Source organism: Botryllus schlosseri, chromosome 2 (genome assembly GCF_051294905.1).
Source record: "Botryllus schlosseri isolate E-star chromosome 2, Bs_hap1, whole genome shotgun sequence".
Taxonomy (NCBI): domain Eukaryota; kingdom Metazoa; phylum Chordata; class Ascidiacea; order Stolidobranchia; family Styelidae; genus Botryllus; species Botryllus schlosseri.
In genome coordinates, this window is record NC_137237.1 from 32,014,036 (window position 1) to 32,035,843 (window position 21,808).

General features: G+C 39.1%; 1 protein-coding gene across 2 annotated transcripts in view; it reads left to right on the forward strand.

Moving 5' to 3' along the window:
- The window catches only part of LOC145458048 (uncharacterized), a 31,100-nt gene continuing 9,292 nt past the window's right edge, over window positions 1–21,808 (forward strand). Inside the window, exons 1-26 of one of the 2 annotated variants that reach the window (XM_080336358.1) lie at window positions 1–1,147; window positions 2,551–2,595; window positions 2,657–2,725; window positions 2,955–3,041; window positions 3,605–3,691; window positions 5,068–5,151; window positions 8,003–8,032; window positions 8,096–8,167; window positions 8,340–8,381; window positions 8,440–8,466; window positions 9,959–10,009; window positions 10,140–10,202; window positions 12,217–12,255; window positions 13,980–14,006; window positions 14,082–14,153; window positions 14,716–14,757; window positions 14,818–14,847; window positions 15,142–15,192; window positions 15,570–15,632; window positions 16,461–16,499; window positions 17,205–17,231; window positions 17,301–17,372; window positions 18,035–18,082; window positions 18,153–18,179; window positions 18,427–18,477; window positions 20,614–20,676. In XM_080336358.1, coding sequence (XP_080192484.1) covers window positions 934–1,147; window positions 2,551–2,595; window positions 2,657–2,725; window positions 2,955–3,041; window positions 3,605–3,691; window positions 5,068–5,151; window positions 8,003–8,032; window positions 8,096–8,167; window positions 8,340–8,381; window positions 8,440–8,466; window positions 9,959–10,009; window positions 10,140–10,202; window positions 12,217–12,255; window positions 13,980–14,006; window positions 14,082–14,153; window positions 14,716–14,757; window positions 14,818–14,847; window positions 15,142–15,192; window positions 15,570–15,632; window positions 16,461–16,499; window positions 17,205–17,231; window positions 17,301–17,372; window positions 18,035–18,082; window positions 18,153–18,179; window positions 18,427–18,477; window positions 20,614–20,676 — 1,522 coding nt within the window. In that variant the 5' untranslated portion in view covers window positions 1–933. The remainder of the gene's footprint in view (window positions 1,148–2,550; window positions 2,596–2,656; window positions 2,726–2,954; window positions 3,042–3,604; window positions 3,692–5,067; window positions 5,152–8,002; window positions 8,033–8,095; window positions 8,168–8,339; window positions 8,382–8,439; window positions 8,467–9,958; window positions 10,010–10,139; window positions 10,203–12,216; window positions 12,256–13,979; window positions 14,007–14,081; window positions 14,154–14,715; window positions 14,758–14,817; window positions 14,848–15,141; window positions 15,193–15,569; window positions 15,633–16,460; window positions 16,500–17,204; window positions 17,232–17,300; window positions 17,373–18,034; window positions 18,083–18,152; window positions 18,180–18,426; window positions 18,478–20,613; window positions 20,677–21,808) is intronic. The other variant, XM_080336363.1, reaches the window with a different exon arrangement.

Below are 21,808 nucleotides of genomic sequence, written 5' to 3' on the forward strand. Positions count from 1 at the left end.
ATGGTGTGGGTTTTTAATGAACGTTTCACGTTCAGCCTAGTCATTTCTATCCAGCATCTCATCTTGAAGTTATTTGGTGGTTATATATCACTGGAGAAAATGGATTTCGTGGCACCGTTTCAATTCCTTCATTGGGACAGATTAGGATAAGAATTCAGGAATTTATATTTCAAACGACTGTTTACTAATTTGCTGAGACTGACAACTCCAAACCGAGCGAGGTAGATGTTGTTCGACTCGACCGAAGAGTCATTGGCTGGTGACATCGCAATGCGTGCGTTCACGCCGGTGAAGAACGAAGTCGGTGACGTGATATCCTACACTGTCACCATTCGAAACAAGGCACAATTCAACCATGTGCTTGATTGTGTTGCTGCAGCTCTCCGCTTTCGTCAGGTTGCAAAGGTCGTGCGATCTTATCGAGAAAATTTGACTGCTGCTGCGAAAGTACGCACCATATCGCCGGTAGAAGCCTCGAACATGTCGCGTATTGCATGTGCGATTGGTTTGCAGACGATGTCTGAAATCATGAAAGCTCCGTGGGCATTCTTCATTGGCTCGTGTGGAAGCAGACTTCTCCTTCATCAACTACCGCAAAGACGACTTCAACTCTGCACTCTCTGATTTTTCTCTTGAAGGAGTGTTGTTTGCTCGGCGTGTTTACGCGAGTAGTGCATTCTACGATATTTTTCCTTACAAAACCAGTGCTTTCAATGCTTTTGGATTTCTATGGGGTGCGATATTTGCGATATATTAAGGGCTCCAATCCGCGATATTTTAAGTGTTATATATCGCAATATCGGATTGCGATATACTAAATCGGCCTGACCATGATGACTAATTGAGCCAGCCCGTGAAATATAAACACATGATGCCGCGTTACAACACATTCGCGGGCGAAGTACGTATCGGATCTGAACTACACGCAACGGAATGAACGCGTGTTATATCCCCAACGCACATCCTCGACAAGAGAAATTAGTACCGATATCGTGTCGTTCGCACATTTCACATCATACTTCACCACACAGGTCTCACGTGATGGTACAGTGGAATAGACGGTTTCTGCTGTTTCAGCTTTGCTGCTCAGTAATATTGCAGCGTGCACTTGCAGGAGTGGTAGAAGAACTTTTAAATGCAGGAAAAGGTAATAAGCATTGCCCTCTTTGCAAGGGAATTTAAAGGAACTCGTGACACGTATGCCTATTATGCCTACTCTCTTTGCAACCTGGTATACGAAAGCAGATCAGCCTCGGAACAGAGTAAACGCGGTATGCCAAAGCTGTAGCCGCGCGTGATTGAAACTTGAAGTCAGGTTTCAAGAGGTGTTAAGCATTAGCATTGCGGCAAGCTCATTCAAACGCAAGATAATTCAGCTCTCTACTCCAGTGTGATCGATTAGCAATTTCAATTGTTGCGCCTTGAAAATACAGGTTCAAGTTATTGTTTTAGTATACATGGTTTTTTGACTGCATTGATCATTTTATAGCGGGCTTTTGTTTTTCATTACGTTTCCTGAGCTTCCGACGATTTAGCAAGGCCCACTGTCGTTCTAAACCAGTGGTTCTCAACCGGGGGTCTGCGAAACCTCCAAGTTTGAACAATGTGTGATAGCTTAATTTCTCTTTTTTTAATTAGAGAAATCGCGAAGCAGTTTCGCTTCATAACTGCTAAAACTTCAGGACTCACATAAACAGAATGGCAGTCTGAGATGGAATATTCTACTGTGGAAACTCATTTTAATTGCCAAATGGTCAATAGCCTACTGATACAAACATCTTGCTGTTTAGAGATGTTTTGTTGTGGTTTCGGAATAAATTCGCTCGCATCCATTTTCTCCTGAGATATACATAACCGCTATTCCAGAATAACTTCAAGATAAGCTGCTATATAGAAATGACTATGCTGGACGTTATATTGGTTGCATGTATCTTGCGATCAGACCTAAAGGTGTCGTCGGAAGCGTTACGCGTTATTATTACATTCGCCACCACCTATATTTGTGCAAATTAATGGATTTACGGCACTCGTTCATGTCAAATCGACGGCGCGGATTTCCGAGACACGGCAGTGTATTTCAAGAAATGCAGTCACAGAATTCGCTTTGAAATAAAAAAAACGTATTCCCAATTTCTACATAAATAGTGTGATATTAATTTCAAGAAAGGTCATTTTGTTGCTGGTTATCACTAGCCTACAGTTAATATTTGCGCAGGAAATATGACGGTTCTACGATAATACAGTTGAATTTCAACTAAAACTAGGGGTCTGCGGGGTCCGTGACGGTCCAAAGGGGGTCTGCGCAGACAAAAAAGTTTGAAAACCACTGTTTTAAACTTTTCCAAGGCACTGCTTACACTGGTAAGAAGGAGCCTAAATATGAGTCTAGATCTCATGCGAACACGTAACTCACGGTGTCGCAGCTGTGGGACGTATCACCAAGTCATCCTTCCACAACTGGAGGATCAGGCAAACTAATCAGTAAAGCAGTCAGGAGCAAATATTATTATACCATTTCATATTATTTTCAACTTGTATTTATTCGCGCAGCTCCGAACAAACAAGCGGATGATGTTCATGGCTTTCGTCCTGACGGTGAGATCTCTGAAACCAAGCGTAGCGACACTTTCACGTGACCCCTGTGCTTTTTACTAAGTTTCAGCACAACGGGCCGTGATGCAAGGAAATAGCAATTTGGAAGTGCCATCGTTTCCTCGGGAACCAGGTCAGTAATGCAGTTACCGATATTCATAGCACCGTCAATATTAAAATGCCGCATAACTTGCATGTGTGCATTCGCATAAAATGATTAGAGAAGGAGATCAAATCGGTGACCACGAATGTTCAAGTTAATATCATAAAAAAGTTTTATACATGCGTTCCAAAGTCTTCATGTGTGTAATTGCTTTTGACGAGTAATATTCTGATGTGAACATACTGCTTTGGTACTCAAGAAATACCAAGACCATTCCATCCGCCAATCGATAGTTCAAGAAACAATGAATTCATGGCGGGAGGACTCGTTATGAGACCAGGGACGGGTAAGTTTCGTTTGATTCGATGTAAACTTTCATGAATCAATTAAAAAATCAGAACAATCATATGTTCGTATAAAATGGCGTTTAGACATCTGTAAAAGAAATGATATTGTTGAGCCCCATGTAAAGTTTCGAGATGATTGTTGAGACTTTAACCTACACGCATTTTATATAAATCCGAACAATTTTGCGATATTGCTGTTTCTGCAGTGAAATTTATTTGACTAATTCTATGATATTGCGTAATCTATCGCTCCACAATTACCGAATATAGTAATGAAGCTGTTAATAATATTCATAGCACCGTGAATTTTAAAATACCGCATAACCTGAATGTTGTCATTAGCATAAAATAACTATAGTCTTGATGCTACTGTATTCACAAAATCAACATACTTTCTGCTTTCACCCCGCACATTATTGAAGGTGATATCAGAATAGAATAGACCAAATCAGTGACCCAGAAATGACTTGCTGACTTGCATCTCTGGCTTGAGTGTTCATAAGGATTGCAATTGATGTTGAAGAGCCGTTTTCTGCCCAAAGGTTACTGTTTTGGTATTCAGATATAACAGGCAGGTTGGATCCGCAAATCGAAAGTTCAAGGAACAATGAGTTCATGGCGGGAGGACACCCTATCAACCCCGGCACAGGTACGTTTCATTTGCTTTCATGTAAAATGTGAAGAATTTGACCCTATAAATCTAGCAATACTTTGGTTGCTGTAGTGAAAGTAATTTAAGAGGTAATTTTATGTTATGGAAATACAGTAACGAAAACAAAATAAATACTATCACAGAATATGACTTCCACCTCCTGTTTCTGTACTCTACAGTAGTGATGGTGTGAACCTTTGAAAGGTTCAGGTTCGTGTGAACGCGAACCTTTTTGAAAAGTTCTGTGTGAATATTATATTGCGTGTATGCGTACTGACATATTGCTAATTTCAATCCTACATCTCCGTGAATTGATATTTTCATGTACACGATACCTAGCGACGATCCGGGCCACATAATGCCACAATGCGGAATTACATAATGACTTTTTAAACATCGCTAAATGTAGCAACTGGAGCAATCAAATGATGTAGTAATCACATAAAATCTATATCTTCCGTCGATTTGCCAACAATTTCGACGAAGACTTGCAAGGGAATATAAGCTTACGCCTTAACGGTCTAGGCCAGACCCGACAATGTATCCGGCGTCTGAGTGTTGCTACGTTGATAATGATCAGAGTGTAAAACAGGTTTCGGTACTTGCAACCGATATTACCCCATTTAACAAAGTATACAGCAGTAGCCGACACCCCAATCGCATGGATTGGGTTTTTATGATGCAATAAACATATGAAATCGAGATGGCCCCCGTACGCTTGCAAGATTTTTTACGTCAGACAACGATATCAATTTCATTGATTGGTTGCATAAGCATCATTTGCTGACTATACCTACATGTGGCGTATTTCGCTCTTGATGTTGCGTGATTGCGGGTTAAGCTCACAGCATAGAGTCACTAAATATTCACAAACGGAAAGCTGGATATTTTAAGCAAATTTTTGTTACAAAGCAAGTAAAATTTTTGAGATTGTCAAGGTGTAAGCTTGTTTTATGTTGATTTTTATGCTTCCATCGCCATGCATCGAGTGGCCCGCAGTTGAAATGCAATAAATTTCAACCCAAGATGTTATAATGACGTGAAAATTACAATATATGAAAAAGGTTCAGAGTGCAGAGAACCTACAAAGGTTCGTTGGTGAACGTGAACCTCTAAATGTCTGAGGTTCACTCACAGAACGCGAACGTGAAGCTCGCGTACACACCATCCCTATACTCTGCAGTCTACTTGGTCTGACTCATTTTCTACATCTCCTACTGTAGGCTATGTGCACTGTGCAGCATGCATAAGTTATTAAGTATATATAGAAGACAAATATAGTTTAATATATGTGGAAAATTTGATAGTTTCGTCTTTGTCAATGAGAAATATTTTTCCGCATTTACATGCCAACCTTACCTTTTGCGTTGAAGGGGAAATAGAGAAAAACAGTCCGCATGAGTTTGGCGGGGGTCATCCGACTTTTGTTGAAACGAGCTTTTCAAACCAGCAAACAGGTACGTTGACCGTGTAGCCAATAAAAATGACGCAGTCTAATGTAGTTCCGGATATTTGTCTGATTATACTCGGTACGACTAGTCTTTTATTGATATAATGTAAAATTTGAATTCGTGGATCACGTAGATCAGGGGTTCTCAACCCGCGGCAGACGCTTGTTCTGCGGCCCGCGAGCTCTTTCAATATGATCGCAATTACTACCGGCACAGTATTGTTGCATATTAATTTAGCTACTTAAGCTCTCTTATCGCACCGTCTCTGTTTCGTTTGATTTATTCTCATTCTTCAATGTGTTCTGGTTTCTTGATATATGGTCGAGTTTAGATTCTTATTGTTTTGAATAGGTCTTCGGACAGTTCCATCTGGAGTTATACATATCACCTGATCTTATAAAAAAGCGTTACTAGCTAGGTCTGAGGCCCAGCAATCCATATTTTGAGGCATTGTTGAGATTGCCGACGATGTTAAAGACGCATGGTTCAAAATTGCTTGGTATATCGCTAAACCCCCATGGAATGTGCTAGAAAAAGTGTGTCTCCAACAAAACGTTACTATACTGTGCGAATCTCCGCTGTTTCCGGAATTTAGCAGCAAGGACAACTTCACCTAACAAATTTCGAAGCTGCAGTTGTCTGATTCAACCGTGACAAGAAGAGTAACAGCAATGTCAGTTGATCTTTTGTCGCATGTTTTGAAACACGTTGCCGCGTACACTACTTTAACCAAACATTGGACAAAATCCACGGACATTGCAACGCTAATTGTATTGGAGTATTCTATCGGAGTGGATATATTTGTAGACGTAATGCTGGCCGGGAAAACGTGGGGAGAGGGAACTAGCAAACAACATCAACTTGACAAAGCTGACATCTGTAACTATTGGTGCAGAGCATCAGCCACGGAAGGAAAGGAGAAGGGTTGAATGATTGGTTTGCTCAGAAGTTACCCCGAACAAGAGACTTCTTCTCGTATCACTGAGAGCTCAAAGTGACAATGGCCTCTGTAACGAAAAAGTTACCGTAATTTTATACTTGCTCGCTCACGCATTAAAACAGAGAGTTCAGTTCTCTGGTGCAAGGGTTTGAAGGTGCACATACCGACTTGGGAACGAATGCAATGCACGCTTCATGAAGGGATTTACTTGTTCCGTCGGAAGATAACATAATCTCACTAGAAACAGCAACTGAAAGCTTACGAACGCTGTCTATTAATGCTGTAGAATGCATACAAATGCACTAAATGCCCATATACGACTGGTAAATAGGCTATATTAGCCTAAATATAATAGTAGTCCACAAATATACGGTAATAATATTCTGCGGCCCGCAGCGGTTTTTGCTGTTAAGATGCGGCCCGTCATGCAAGGAAAGTTGAGAACCTCTGACGTAGATGATAGATTGGTTGGAATTTTGACGGGTAGGCCTACTCTCAAAAGCTTAGTCGGAGTATAAGTTGAGATAACCATATTGAGTTTGACAGTGCCGGCAAAACACCTAATATTAATGATCGACAAACTGAATATTATAGTCTAAAACAGGAGTCGCGAACATACGGCCGGAAGGCCGTATCCAACCCGAGAAGCAATTCTGAGTAAATGAAACATTTCTTGCATTATCCGCCACATTTCTATCAAAGTTTAGATTTTTAATAAGAAATGCTTTCATGTAAATAATTGCTTCAGACATTTTAACACATTATAACCCTGATTTCATAGTAATGAACCGAATTCCGAAGTTTGCGTTGACAGTTAAATATCTTGTATTCCCCACAACGAATACGGAGCAACGTAGGACCAACAATGTATCACGACTAAAACAGGTGGAACATAGAGATATGTTAACTTATATAGTTATTCATATATAACGTTGTAGGTTCATGCCACCGTTTTAGCAGTTTATATGTGCGGTCAATCGGCCAAATTATCTATTTGTATTAATTCCTTATTTGGCCAAATGGCAATGGCCATTTGGCGAGGTATAGCTGGACTAGATTCTCTGAATAAGTTCTCTATAATCCAAAATATTATGCATTGTATATAGGCTTGATAATGAAGGATACCAATAAAAAGAGAGTTTGACAGCCCTGGTCTAAAATTTTCACTCCCTAAGGCCTAGACCTTCTCACTGTTTATATTAGGTCGTTGCGGCAGCAATATTTGGTGTTTGGGTTTGCAACGTACATCGACATTGTACGTATATATTGCTACTGGCACAGATGTCTCTATTGAAGTGTATACTCTGCCTTATTAGTAGCACTGTAGTATCTGTCTACCCTCAGTACTGACTCAAGGAATTTTGTCTTCTAACGACTTTCACTACGAGTTCAACAATTTTAGGAAACGCGCTACTTTACGTTTCACCGTCTATATTTGGAAAAGTAAAATGTAACCTTTGGATGCATTTGCATCGACTTGTAAATTGCCGTTATATCCAAGTTATGTAGCCTATGCCAGGGACTACGGGAGCTTCACATTTATATAGAAAGTTGGAAATGTAGCGCCCCTATGCTCAATCTACACTAGCAACGAGACGGCATGACACGATTCCCCAGAATAAGTTGAATATTCAGCCTAATTTCGAAAATTGTTGCTTGCCATTGGCAAACTATTTCGTATTTCGTAATTGCAATCTACTGCTCTAACTTCTCCCTCAAGTAATATTGAAATTTTCCACTTGAGTGCTCCTGCCAGACTTGATCATCAGTGCGTCTTCTGGTAATTGTGTGGAACTTTGCAACGAGTGCACTTACTATTAGCTGTGAATCATCAATAACTGATAACCACCTTTGAGAATTGGCAGTTCAATTTATTTTTCAATGTTTGAAGACTCAATAAAAACGCTCGTTTTTAAGGAATATATCTACCGACGCATTCGGACCTGGGTAAGATATCTTTCTGAGCTAGTCGGTATAAATTTACCGAGACTCTTCCAATTTGCTGCTCAGGGAATATTTTATTGGGAACTTTCGGTATCTCTGATCCCCATGAGCTGGAAAAGATGTGGCATGTATTTACTGGTGAGAGACATTCTTCTTGATTATTTTTCAACTCAAAACTAAGTTAAGGCGTTACAAGACATTGAATTAAAGATTAACACATCCGCGCATCAATCCATTCACGTACACATGAACAGATGTACACTTGTAGAGTGTACAATGCTTGCAATTAAGTCTATATCTTTTTCGACAGAAATCGTGCGTAGGGAACAACGCAACAGACACATGGAACTAAGTAAGTCATACCCAATTGAGGATATAATAGGGTTGATTTCCACGGATCATTTTTTCAGCGCTTCAGCTGGCACCGTATCCAGGTGGTAAGTTGTGAAATAATACGTGCAATTTTATGACCATGGGCACGGGATTTTGATTGTGTAATGTAATGGACACGTACAGGGTATCGAGACAGCTAAAAGCGGTCCATGACAATCACGCCAGCATATTCATATTTTCAGGTTCATGAGCCTCATGTTCACGTTATTTTCGTCGCCTTCTTTCGCGTGCGTCTTTCGTATGGTCTGCCATCCCTTATGAATAGAGAGTTACAGTTGAGGAGGATCGATCGACACTTGCAAACGCCACAGACCAGAAAGTCGAACCAGTTATCGTCAGCTAACGGACTCTTTGTCCAGTGCGCACGGGCTACGAACAGCTTTACCAACGCGCTGTTTTTGTTTAATGCAAACGTTCCTAGCCAATAACCAGGCGTCACGGTCTATTATTGCTTACACGATAAGCCCCTATTAACCCTTTTAATGGGGGGGGGGGGTCAGTGGTGACCCAAGTTCAAGTTCATCTCTCAATTTCTCCAAATATATATGTCGTAGCGGACTGCTTCTGGTTTCTATGGAAAGCCTGCTATCTTCTGCTTTATATGATACCTAATTTGAACGTATAGGGCATGACAGTTTTCTAATACCGACGATCTTACATGAAGAGTTCGGCTGAAAATGCCCATGTCTAAAATTTCCAGATATTTTCCGAGTGGGAAATATAGTCAGAAATTCTGCCAGAACATCAGAAGTCGACTTGTACGGTATTCTGTGTAATTTATCACCGTTTCGAACATCAAACCTTGTTCTGGGGAATTTTGTGAGGGAGTTTGTTAATTGTGGTCACGCTTCGGTGATTTTCAAAAACATAGTCAAGTTCAAGTCCAAGTTCGCGACGGAATATGACTCATGAACTGGTTTACTATGCCTGCAAATGGTGGGATATGACAGGAGACAGTATACCACGTTGTTTCATGCCATTAACTGGGCGGTAGGGGTCCGATTTGGTATTGATCTTGAACTTGACCATCTTGAACTTGACCACTCACTGACCACGCCCATATGTAAATTTTTCATGTATTTTTGATTTTTCGATATCCGGCGAGCCGCGTGGCTTACGGTCATGGTTGACGGCTTGTTTGAAACCAGGCAACGGTGGCTACGCACTGAGGCATCATTTTTGACTCTCTGACGCTACCCTGGGGGTCAGTCTAGAAAAATGAGAGAGAGAAAGAGATTTTTCAGAAAAAAGTTTGTTTATTTAGTCTTATAAAAAACCCTTGACATGGCATGGGGTGTCGATCGAGGGCGGAAACGGTAGATGGCTATACTCCGGCCACTTTTAAACTGGATCAGCTCAGATTGAAGTCTTGGTGAGGTCACGGTATGAATTTGAAAAGTGATGGTCAGTTCTGCAAAAACTGACCCCCCATTAAAAGGGTTAAATCTCCTGCCTAACAGATCATCCATATCTAGAAGTACTCTACCTATGGAATGAATATATATAATTGTATCCTGACAAAACTCTTGAATTTAGAACACAAAAGTCATCCCGATATTGAAGACCACCTCCTTCAAATGCAGAGCGGTAAGAGAGAATGCATATAATCACGTGCACGGGATACTACTAAAAATGCAATAAATGTTAAGTTGTATTGAGTATGCCTACGCTCATAATGCGATCAACCCGCCACTTATGATAACTTGTTAAATTTCAGAGGGAGGGCTGAATCCGGAAGTACTGAATCATGTAACATATATGGCAATGATGTATGTAAATAGTAAGTACCTTCTGCGCCTAATTTGACATCATATATTTAAGACAGGTACGGGTCAGAGTTTCTATGCGGATTCGAATGTAACGTCCGACGATAACGTTAGTTAGGGATATGACTGAGTCCGTATCTCGCTATTTACTCCAGGAACATAAAAGTAGCCAGTATGATTTCACGAAAGTATCGGTGAATATAATTTAGGTAGCGGGTTGGCGTGGTTCCGTTCACACCGCATTGTCGCCATTCACCCATATGAAATATTTCATTACAGCATATATCGCTTATCATAACGTTTGAAACTGATGTTTCGCAATCTAGTATTTACTTATCATTTCGTAATCTAGCAGTCCATGGCGTGTCCTCATCTGGAAACGGGGACTCTGACTATTTTTAGTTTTAGAGCAGTTTTAGCATACCACCTTTGAAAATTTCTGGACTAAAGACATTTTCCGCTATTAGAAGTAGTATTTATACTTCATTTTCAATTCCCAGTATCATATACTTTGAGTTCTAATTAATATCAGTTCTTTTGTTTGGATACCATACATGTTGAAGTATAAAAACAAGTGTAGTAATGCCTTTAATTTCCAGAAATAAAGCTACACGACATGGCATTTTTGCGATCCGCCATTTTTTTATTAACCTTTACTATCTCGCAAACTGTTTACACCGTATCCTATACAACTTATCCGTATTGCTCTGTGACTAAACTACGGGCCGTATGATATGGGGGAGGGCACCATACCATGATATTTTCTGAAACATGCTGTTTGAGTAAATGAAGGATTAGTATCGCATTTCCATCATATCAATACTATCATTTTCATCCCATTATGCGGACGAATACTTATGCTGTCGAAAATTGGATACCTCCTGGTATGTATCAATATGAATCAAGCTCGGCACCTTTCGCATAGCTCAATTTGCAGCTTTTGACAATCCATGCGAACGAAATACGATCGTTTTCAAATCTACTCACTTAATTGAGTGGATTTAGAGTCAGTAAATTCTACTTCTACTTCACGTAGTTTTGGGTTGCTTATGGAAGAAGTACTTCTACTTCTACTTGAGTAGCCGTCTTGACTACTTTGACCACCTCTGATATCCCGCAATTATACAGACACGAGATATTCAAATTCACAATGGCAAACGGTGCTAAAGTATGAAACGTTCTAGAATATGAGATGAAGCTCGTGCAAAACTCTCACAGCATGAAAATAATAATGCCATTTCCTGAATTCGACCATTGGAATTTTTTACTGGAGCTCTATCGCAGTTAGGGTTGCATTTAAAACAAACGGTGTTTTAAAACACTTTGTTGAAATCATGTTTTAAACAGTGTTTTAAACAATGGCCTTTAAAAAAAATTGTGTTTGTTTAAGGTGTAAAATTATGCCAGTATTGTGTAAATACTTCAACAAAAAACATGTTGTATGAGCCTACGGACAATTTTAACCGATGTATATAGATATGGGATGGTTGGAACCCTCAAAATAGTCGGTTCAACAGCAATAGTGCAGATATTTCGTCAAAAGAGCTATATTTACCCTATATTTTCAATTGTCAATGTCAATTCACTATGACGTCACTTTTAAATATTCGTGACATCATGGCCTAAAACACAATGAAAAACATGTTTTAAACATGGGCCTTGTTATAAACATGTTTGTTTTAAATGCAACCCTAATCGCACTGGTTCTCAAACTGGGGGCGCGCCGTCATCATAACATTCGTAAGTGACTTTCTGCATTAATGCATATTGCATTCAAACTTTAACAGGGCTGATAGATTTATATATCTATAATTTCGGTATCTATATTGAGGATACACATTTCTATAAATCAAGCGTTTGCGGCTTATATTCGTGACACGCAATCATCTGAAAATTTCGAATAATATGTCTATCCGCAATGGACATACTAAGCAGATACATTACAGTTTCATACCAATATAATTCACTTCCCAGTTACTATGCTGCATGTATCTCGTATCGTCTGCAATTCTTTAACGTGTATTTCAGACAACATGAGAGCGCCGAAAGGAATGTATGGACTGCATGGTAAGTCAAATATATTATGCCCGACAATCTGCCGATTTGAACTGAAAAGTCCACTACTTTTGAAACCGCATTGTACATAAAATATTATTAAAATAAAATAAATAAAATAGAAATCCCAAATATCGTCATCTCCGACCTAAAACCTACATATATTCCACATATTGACTTTTTAAGCATACGATAGATTGCTTATCGACAAGAATAAAGCAGTTTATGCAATTCGTGATGAGTGCTGGTACTGATGTAGCAGTGCACTTGTCGAAAAAGGCACATAGCGTGGTGTGGTGGTAGTAATGGACTAATGGTGTGTACCTTGTAGTAGTAGATGCACCAACCGCGACTGTATACATTTCTATGTGAATAACACTGTGGTGAGATATGGCCGTTTTCCCACAGTCCATGATTACGATACTACAGATTTATTTTTAATGATCGTCGCAGTAACAAGTGACGTCACAGTGTTTTTCATGGCTTTTTCGTGGCTGTACTGTGTACGCGTATAGGAAAAATAACATTCAGAATTAAGTATTAAAACGACAATTTTACGCTCGAATATTAATTTGAACACAACTCAGATACATCAGATGAATTAATGAATTTTTAACGTGGTGGTGGCCACCCCCCCACTAATAGAATGGTTAACATTAGGTATACAAGTGTGTTATGCCGATGCTTGAAACCAAATGGTGATTATAAGCTGTTAGCAGCAACCACCGGCTCGTCGATTATAGCCAATTCTACTGTCTATTTGCCTCCAGGACACACAACGTTAACCGCACGCTAACGTTAATCGTCAACGTTTTCCGCAAAAGGCTGGCAGTATTTGGAAATTTTGTTGTGGCTAATCTAGGACGTGGACTTGCGTTCTTTGCGTTTTCTGTGAAGACGAACTGCTGCCAGACACCCTTCACTGTCGTCTTAAACATTTTTTAAATCAATTTATGCGCTTTATTTAGCAATTCATAGTTTGAATAATCAATCAATAATTTGACTTATCGGGTCCGAAGAATCCTTTCGAAATGTAGTTCGCATTGATTCATTTATAAAGGAGTATATATTGCTTCACCACCGATGACAGAGAAGAAATAGTTTTCTGTTAATTTCTTATTGACCACCGGGCATTCATCTTCTATTTTCGCTATTTGGTCAAGTCGGAAAGTTCGTTGTCGATGACAACGCTGAACAAATTTACACTCTACGAAAGCGAGATCTTTTGAAATAAGCACTTCGGTCGGACACTAATAACTTGTCCCACTTGCTAAACATATTCGGGTATTATTTACGTTATTATCCAACTAATGCTGTGAGTTCACCGCAGCCGAAACTGCGGTCGGGCTAATGCAGAAACAGCAAATATACAACCTACTTCAAAACTATATTATGGCGATAATTTATACTTATAAGATAGAATAAACCGAGAAAAGTATTAACTATGTCTTTATATATTTTCGCGAAATTATATCTACATATGATATATCTTTGCTGGAAGCCTTCGCGGGTGGCACAAAGAGTTGCTGCAGGATGCATGCGACCCACAAGTCGTATTGTTTGCCCAATGTCCTGCTCTACATTGTAAATTGTTCACTCGGAACCTATCATGGATTTGCTCCTTCGGTAATTCTCATGGCAAGCAATACATGAAGTAACATATAGTCACCAGCGTAATAAACTAATTCCTAGTCCGACTAAAAATTATATTGTAATTAAGCATATCCATGTTTTAGTTCAAGTCTGGCAAAGGGAACGACTTAGTGAGTATTAATCTGCCGGTATGAGGGTACAGAATTCTGAATTTACGATTTCGCACGTGTGATTGTAATTGACAGGCGAAACCTTGAATGCTGAGTTTGGACAACAAGCAAACAGACACTTTAATGGAATGTGGTACCAGTACGTAGGTAAGTGTTAAAATACCATGCATCTCCGACAAGGTTGATATCGTATAGTCGATTTACCTCCACGTATTTCGTAACTCACCATGCCCCAACACTAATATTTAACTGAATGCGGTGATGTCCATGAAAACGCACTATTACTCATTCGCCGATTTGAATACGCAAACCAGACTGTATTTAATATAGGCATTAATGTGATATCTTTGTGCGCGGAATATTTGTACATTGTCGGTTAAAACAACTGAGGCCAATTTTAGAACTTTTTATTTCGCTCAAAAATGAATATCAGAGATATCGCACGATTGAGTTAGCAAAATCGAACACCCATCAAAAACGCCGAAATGACATGTGACTCGACGGGTAGCATACACTAATCCTTGAGTAGCTGACTATACTTAAAGAATAAAGTCTAACCTTATCCGCAAATGACTCCTTTACCATAGATAACGTTTTTTGTGGTTAACCTCCATGAACTCCTGATCTAGAGTTTAAATTTGTTGTTCAAGAAAATATAATGGAAGTGTGGAAATGCTCATACGACAATATGGTTGTGATTCTATTTCAGACTCTATCGACAAAGCAATGGAGGCACGTAATTTAGCACCAAGTATGACAATATCTGTAGTTTTCTAAGAAACTTTGAGAACTAATAATATGTTATTTTTAGTGTTCGTGAGCGTTGAATTACCTCCAGCAGGTAATGTCTCTATAGCTGAGGATTTTATGGTCAGCCTCAATATTAATTAGTAACTGCATGTAATTTATACGGTTTCACACTTGGTGATGAAATCGAAAGTCCTGACACTCAGTCCTTAACGGTATAAAAGTATCAAGCACGTCTGTGATGCAGATGAGAAATGCAACATCCTTCATTATATGTCGTAAGCATGCAAACATAGTCAAAATGAATTCGTCACGCGAACAGCTACCGCTACTAACCCGTTCAGGTTACAGTGTAGGCTTGATGCTGCGAATATATTTATTTACTTAGAAATGCGGCACAGGGAGGACATGAGAAGACGTATGGACCAACTGCTGCAACGTAAGAAAATAGCCTACCTGTGTCGTGGTATAGTCACTGATGTTCCATGGTACGAAACTAAACGTACTGGAATTCCTACACAAATAGCATATCAAAAGAATGAAGGATTTCTATGGGGCAACAAATTTATATTAATGCCCCTATAGTCCAGTGTTAACATGGCCCTTAACTTTGGACTATCGGCGTATAAGCGGTAGTACAACGTCCTTCATAATGCTACAAAGGTGATATAGTGATGGGTACACGACGTTTTACGGCGGTGTAAACGACCATTGATACAGTCAAAGATTGAAAGAGACTTATGTGAATGTCATTATAACACCCACAATTGCCTCATACTTGATCTTCTAAAAGCAAATCAATATTATATATTTCAGAGGGAGACCCTGAAGCGCAAATGATGGCTCGAGTGGAGGAATTATCAATGCAATATATGGATGGTAAGTTTTGAAATATAGCATACACAGTATTTGAGTTGTTGAGCAATACATGAACGCTTTTAATGACCTCGAAACAGTAGCAATGGTCGAAATTAGGATCAAATCGTGTAGCACTATTTATATACGATAGGATATTGAAATAGGGTCAATACTTAAACATGGGAGCCATCAATAAGGGTGTGCTAATATCAGCATTAATACTTTATGATGCAGCAGTCAATGTACAGTAGAAATATAAATCCTGCGAACGCATATACTGACGAGGTTGTCCGTTATTTTGGCATGTAACTTTATAACCTCCCTTCAAAAAAACGAACTCCAACTTAATCATGGCGAGGATCCTAACACATGCTAAAGCGTCGCATGCCATTGTCTCGCCGCTCGTCACATGTCGGCGAAACAAAATATGCACACCCAGGCACGTACCCAGGACAAGAATTAAATTGAGTCATATGCATTTTTCGGTGGGTAAGACAAGTTAAATTTCCCTATATCATATTAGTATACGTCCATTGTGATTTAATAAACAGACTGCGTCACAAGGTTTGAGTTGTAAACGTGGGCAAAATGAGCCATTTGCCCATCCTTCTATATTTCTTTGTATACCGCAAAGATCGGCGACTGTATTAACCGTAAAGAATATTTTGGTACATTTATGTTTTAAATTTCGATTCTTGGGTAGCAGTAGCAAGCCGCCGTGACTGTTCCATCACCGATCACGCATCATTTGGGGCTCTTCGAAGTAAAATAGGCGCCCTCAATTCACCGCGCCCGGCTTGACAAAAAACCATGGCTGTCACCTAATGAATAATCCGAATCTTTATGCAGGTTTTCTAAAGGAAGTCGAAATTGAAAGAACGACTCCAGGTTAGAAATGTTCCGGTCGCTCATTTTGCCTTATTTTGCATGAGTAGCAAATTCCACCTTTCTTCGTCTGATAGTTGTGTACTAATTGATACGCATGGAATATTTGTTGATAATGCTGTATATGGTAACGCACTCGATATTAAACACAGAAACTCCCCGAAATTATTGTCAGTAATTTAATCTGCCTATTTTGACCAGATTACATTCGATGAAGACAATGGAGACATGACACTAGTAGCATGTACAAATGATTAATCAGATGTTGTGGTGGCAATTGAAAGTGGTGTCATCAATGTAGATTCCTCACGAGTCCGAACATGTATATTGTTGATATATTATGAATCGGGTAAATCGATTATTATATAATCGGTTAACTTGACTTGACCCCAGTCAAAATGTGCAATGACTCGAAATGACTTGTGACTCGAAGGTATAGTGACTTGATTCCAACACTGCATTCTAGTGTCATAAATATTGTGACTCAATCATGGATTTTATTTTAATCGATTGGGAATCATTTGAGTGAAGGAACTACGAGCATTTCGATCAACGCCTTGGAAGCTTCTATTTAAATTATCTGAGCGAGTCCAACCAATCCTCCAATCCTATCTCAAACTGACTTCTAATGCAAATGAACGCGACACCACCCCACCTTGAACCCAAGCCTTGATGTTTTTTGACAATTGCCTTGAATCATTGTTACAGTGATGGCGCAAGAACGACGGAAGTTGGGTGAGATCGATGAAGCAACAGCAATCATGTCGAAATGTTTTTTCATGTTCCTGAAATTCCTGTTTACAGATTCATTCTTGGACAATAACTTTGAAAATGTGGGATACGAGACGAAAAGAGATATGTGGTATCGCTACGCATGTGAGTACTGTTTCGATTGAATGTATAGTGATTGAATATCTTTAAATTTCCGCGTAATCTTGAATAAAAACAAGTAATGACTTTTTTGGTGTATTGCAGTATTCATATCTAGGCGGAAATATTTTTAAATTGAAAATCATCTCATAAAATACAAAAATTAAATTGCGATATTTAGAATAACAGTTCATAATTATAATATCAGGTAGACGGAAAAATAAGCGATGTAGCATGCGCCTGTATAAGTCAAATTCACAAATATAAGATGTACAATTAGTACAAATATATAAATGTCGGCGGTGATTGAATTATATATGTTAGATGTAGCACTGATCGTTGCTTGCGACGTCAAGTAGAATGAATTAATTTTAAAGTAAAGTTTAAAGACAATTGAGAAATGTAAGTTGTTGAAAATAAACACTTTATGATAGCGATTAGATATTGACGCACACCATCGAATGAGTGGTGGTTTAAGACACCAAGCCCACAGCCGGTTGAACTCACCGAAGAAAAATTAGTATCTTACACATTTCCTATAATCAAGCGCCTCGCGCCGTATACGGAGCGCTGGGTTCAAACTATGCAATATGCATCGCTCAGTCGTTTGTGCGAAACGTCTTCGCTTTTAAAAATGAGAAAAATATATTTCTTTTCATTCTTCACAGCCAGAATTCATGAAGAAATACAGGCATGGAGACCGCCAGAAAGACCAAGTATGAAACAATGACAATATTGGTACTTTCTGTTGAGGTGTCTTAAAATGAACAATGGGGTACGTTTCAGATTTTCTGCAACCGATTCTTCCAATTCGTAAGTAGTATTAAGCTAGGGCATTTCGACACGACAATGACTTCTGGCAAAACATCCCTGCCGACGTTGTAATCATTACCGCGAACATCATTATTTCTCACTATAATTGAAACTCGCGTGTACTTCCGTACTGCAATGATATATTAGGAATATACTCTTCCTTCTGGGTATACTGATGATTCTGTTTCTTAAGGATATTTAAGCACTGTCATTCTTTAATTCACTAATACCCGTTCTGTTGTTATAGCGTACGCAGACGAGCTTGACTTTCAACGTCATATGAGTCAAATTCAAAGAGGTAAGATATTGGCAGCTTGTGTTAACATCATTAATTTATCATCAATGAAGATAATGCTTGAAATATATAGTACCCTGCGATTACTCTCACATCCTTCGTTTCATACATGTAATCGACTCCATAAGTGACAATCATGTCCCGTTTTGTAATATTGTAAAGTACACTATGTATATCTAAATTGACAGTTGTGTCGATTACTCTTTTATGGACGTAAAGCTGTGATCTACAACAGGCTGTACCCGAATGGGCGATCGTTTAGTTAGCAATGGCATGTAAATTATTGTCTCAATGAATCACGCGAGTTATTGTTAAAAGCTGACCAAGAACACATCTCTATGGGCTATCAGATATACATTTCCTATTTTGTTGTTGTTGAAAACGGTCCCCGCAAAGCTTTAGTACCGTACATCACATACAAGTGATGCAGCTCCACGGCAACAGCAACTCAGAAAGGCTATTGTGGCTATTGTTACGTTACGTTCGTACAGGCCTATCACAATATACAAATAGGCTATGTAGGATTGTAGGCCTATACTGTTCATGTTCATAGAGTACCATTGAACTTTTTAGGTTTGATGAACAGAGGTGGTCAGTAACGAAGTACTTCTACTTTTTCGAAGTACTCAAGTAGTTTTCCTCTACTTTTGTTACTTACTCAAGCAGATCCGATTTTCGCTACTTCTACTTCTACTTCGTAATATTTTGTGATCTACTTACTTACTTTTCGCTATTTTCAGTTTGTCAAGTAGAAGTAGTTCAATCTTCCAATCAGGAAGATAGCCTGAGAAATTTCGGGGCTGTTTTCACGGAGTATCAACATTTAATTTTCACAAAAGTTGAGTAAAGCCAAGAATTTTCGTCGTGCTTCGCGCGCAGTGGACATGTAGTCACCAGTATGATTTCACGAAAGTATCGGTGAATATAATTTAGGTCGCTGGTTGGCGTGGTTCCGTTTACACCACATTGTCGCCCTTCGCCCATATGAAATAATTCATCACAGTATATATGGCTCATCATAACGTTTGAAACTGATGTTTCGCAATCTAGCATTTACTTGTCATATCGTAATCTAGCATGTCCACGACGTGTCCTAATCTGGAAACGTGGACTTTTTTTTAGTTTTAGAGCTGTTTTAGCACACCACCTTTGAAACTTTCTGGACTAAAGGCATGAAATACATGCTCTGCTTTTAGAAGTAGTCTTTATATTTCACTTTTAATTCCCAGTATCATATGCTTTGAGTTATAATTAATATCAGTTCTTTTGTCTAGATAAGATACATGTTGAAGTATAAAAGCAAGTGTAGTAATGCCTTTAATTTCCGGAAATAAACCTACACAATATGGCATTTTTACGGTCCACCATATTTTTTATTAACGTTTACTAATCGCGTGTTTACACCGTATCCTATGCAACTTCTCCGTATTGCTCTTCGACTAAACTACGGGCCTTATAATATGGGGATGGCGCCGTACCATGGTATTTTCTAAAACGTGGTATTCGAGAAAACAGAGGATTAGAATCGCATTTCCATATCAATACTATCATGATGTTGATGAATGCTTATGCTATCGAAAATTGGATACCTGTTGGTATGCATCAATATGAATCACGCTCGTCACCTTTCGCATAGCTCAATTTGCACCTTTTTACAATCCATGTGAACGAATTAGGATCGTTTTCACAACTACTTACTTACTTGAGTACTTTTAAAGTCAGTCAATTCTACTTCTACTTCAAGTAGTTTTAGGTTGCTTATGGAAGAAGTACTTCTACTCGTACTTGAGTAGATTTTTTCGTCGCTACTTCTACTTCTACTTGAGTAGCTTTCTTGACTACTTTAACCACCTCTGTTGATGAATGAAACCCCGTTCTTGTTGAGCAGAGTATAGTGTCTGTTGTTTAACGTAGGCCTACATAAAGTAACCAAGGTCTATTAGAGCAGTCCTTTTAAATTAAATGGTAACCATTTCGCCATTATTGATATGTAAGTCAAAAGGGTGTCAATAGGGCAGTGACGATTGAAAATACTAGTTTTAATTTGTGTATTTCCATGCCTAATATGCAAAACTTATCAATTCGTTCCTATTATACTGATCGATCTATTTATAGTTTTTTTGGAACTTTCCTTTTCAGACGGGGGACAGGAATCTGAAATCATTCAGGTTGTGGATGCTCTCGCTGATGCTTTTGTGCTAGGCAAGTATAGAACGAATGTTAGTTAGACTATGAACTAGTTATAGTACATTCTTAGATATATTTTGAACTCGTCACGGCAGATGAGCACTTGAACGGATTCTTGTTTAGTTTCATGTTTATAATCTGAAATCAATAAGTCAAAACTTTACCAAAATGTTGGATGACTTCTCCAGAAATCGGAACTTTTGGGTTAAAGTGTGACGTCATTTAACATCCCGAACAATTTACTTCTTTCTCTGTATATTCCAGCTTGATATGGTTGTTCAAAATTGACCAAATTTCAAATATAAATATAAGTGATCGTTTAGGTCAGGGGCGGGCAACATACGGCCCGCGGACATTTTCCCGTCTTAGTTGATAATGTGGCCCGCCAGCCGGTGTCCCGTCAATACCGAGAAAACCATTACCGAGAAAGCCATTACCGAGAATGGACATCATCGAGAATGGATATTACCGAGAATGCAATGTATGCAATGCAGGCATGTTATGTATATAGACAGGTCGTGTGCATGTGCGTGACGGTTTTGCCACATTCGGTGTCGATTCTCAAATATAAATTTCTTGACAACGGTTCCTCAGTAAGTTAGATTCTTGGCATTTACCGTTTTCGGTAATGTCCATTCTCGGTATTGGTATAGAACCGTAAATGCCGATACTGTAAGTCTTCCCGCTTCTACTTACTTACGCGTGAGCTCCACTCTCGCACGCTGCGCACACACGCAAATAATAACATACAGTCATTAAAATTTGACGTAGTAAGCAAGTAGTGGGGAATCTCGACAGACTTAGGCCGCGGGGGCTCTATACCAATAAAGAGAAAACTATTACCGAGATGCGCGCGAGAGTGGAGCTTACGCGTAAGTTCGTAGAAGCGAGAAGACTTTCATTAACGGCATTTACGATGTACTCAACCCTAATGAATTCATATCTTGTTAAATTTGGGGTACCGGGCTTATCGAACGCCTTGCAATCTAAATTAAGGATTGCACCATGTGTTGACTGATCAAAGAGAAGCAGACATGGCGACGCCTGTATGACAATGGTGTTCTCAAATCCACATTGTCTTCGTCATCATCGGCGAGAAATGGCTTTGAAATGACATTGCTGTCGTTACAATACATTCATTACATGC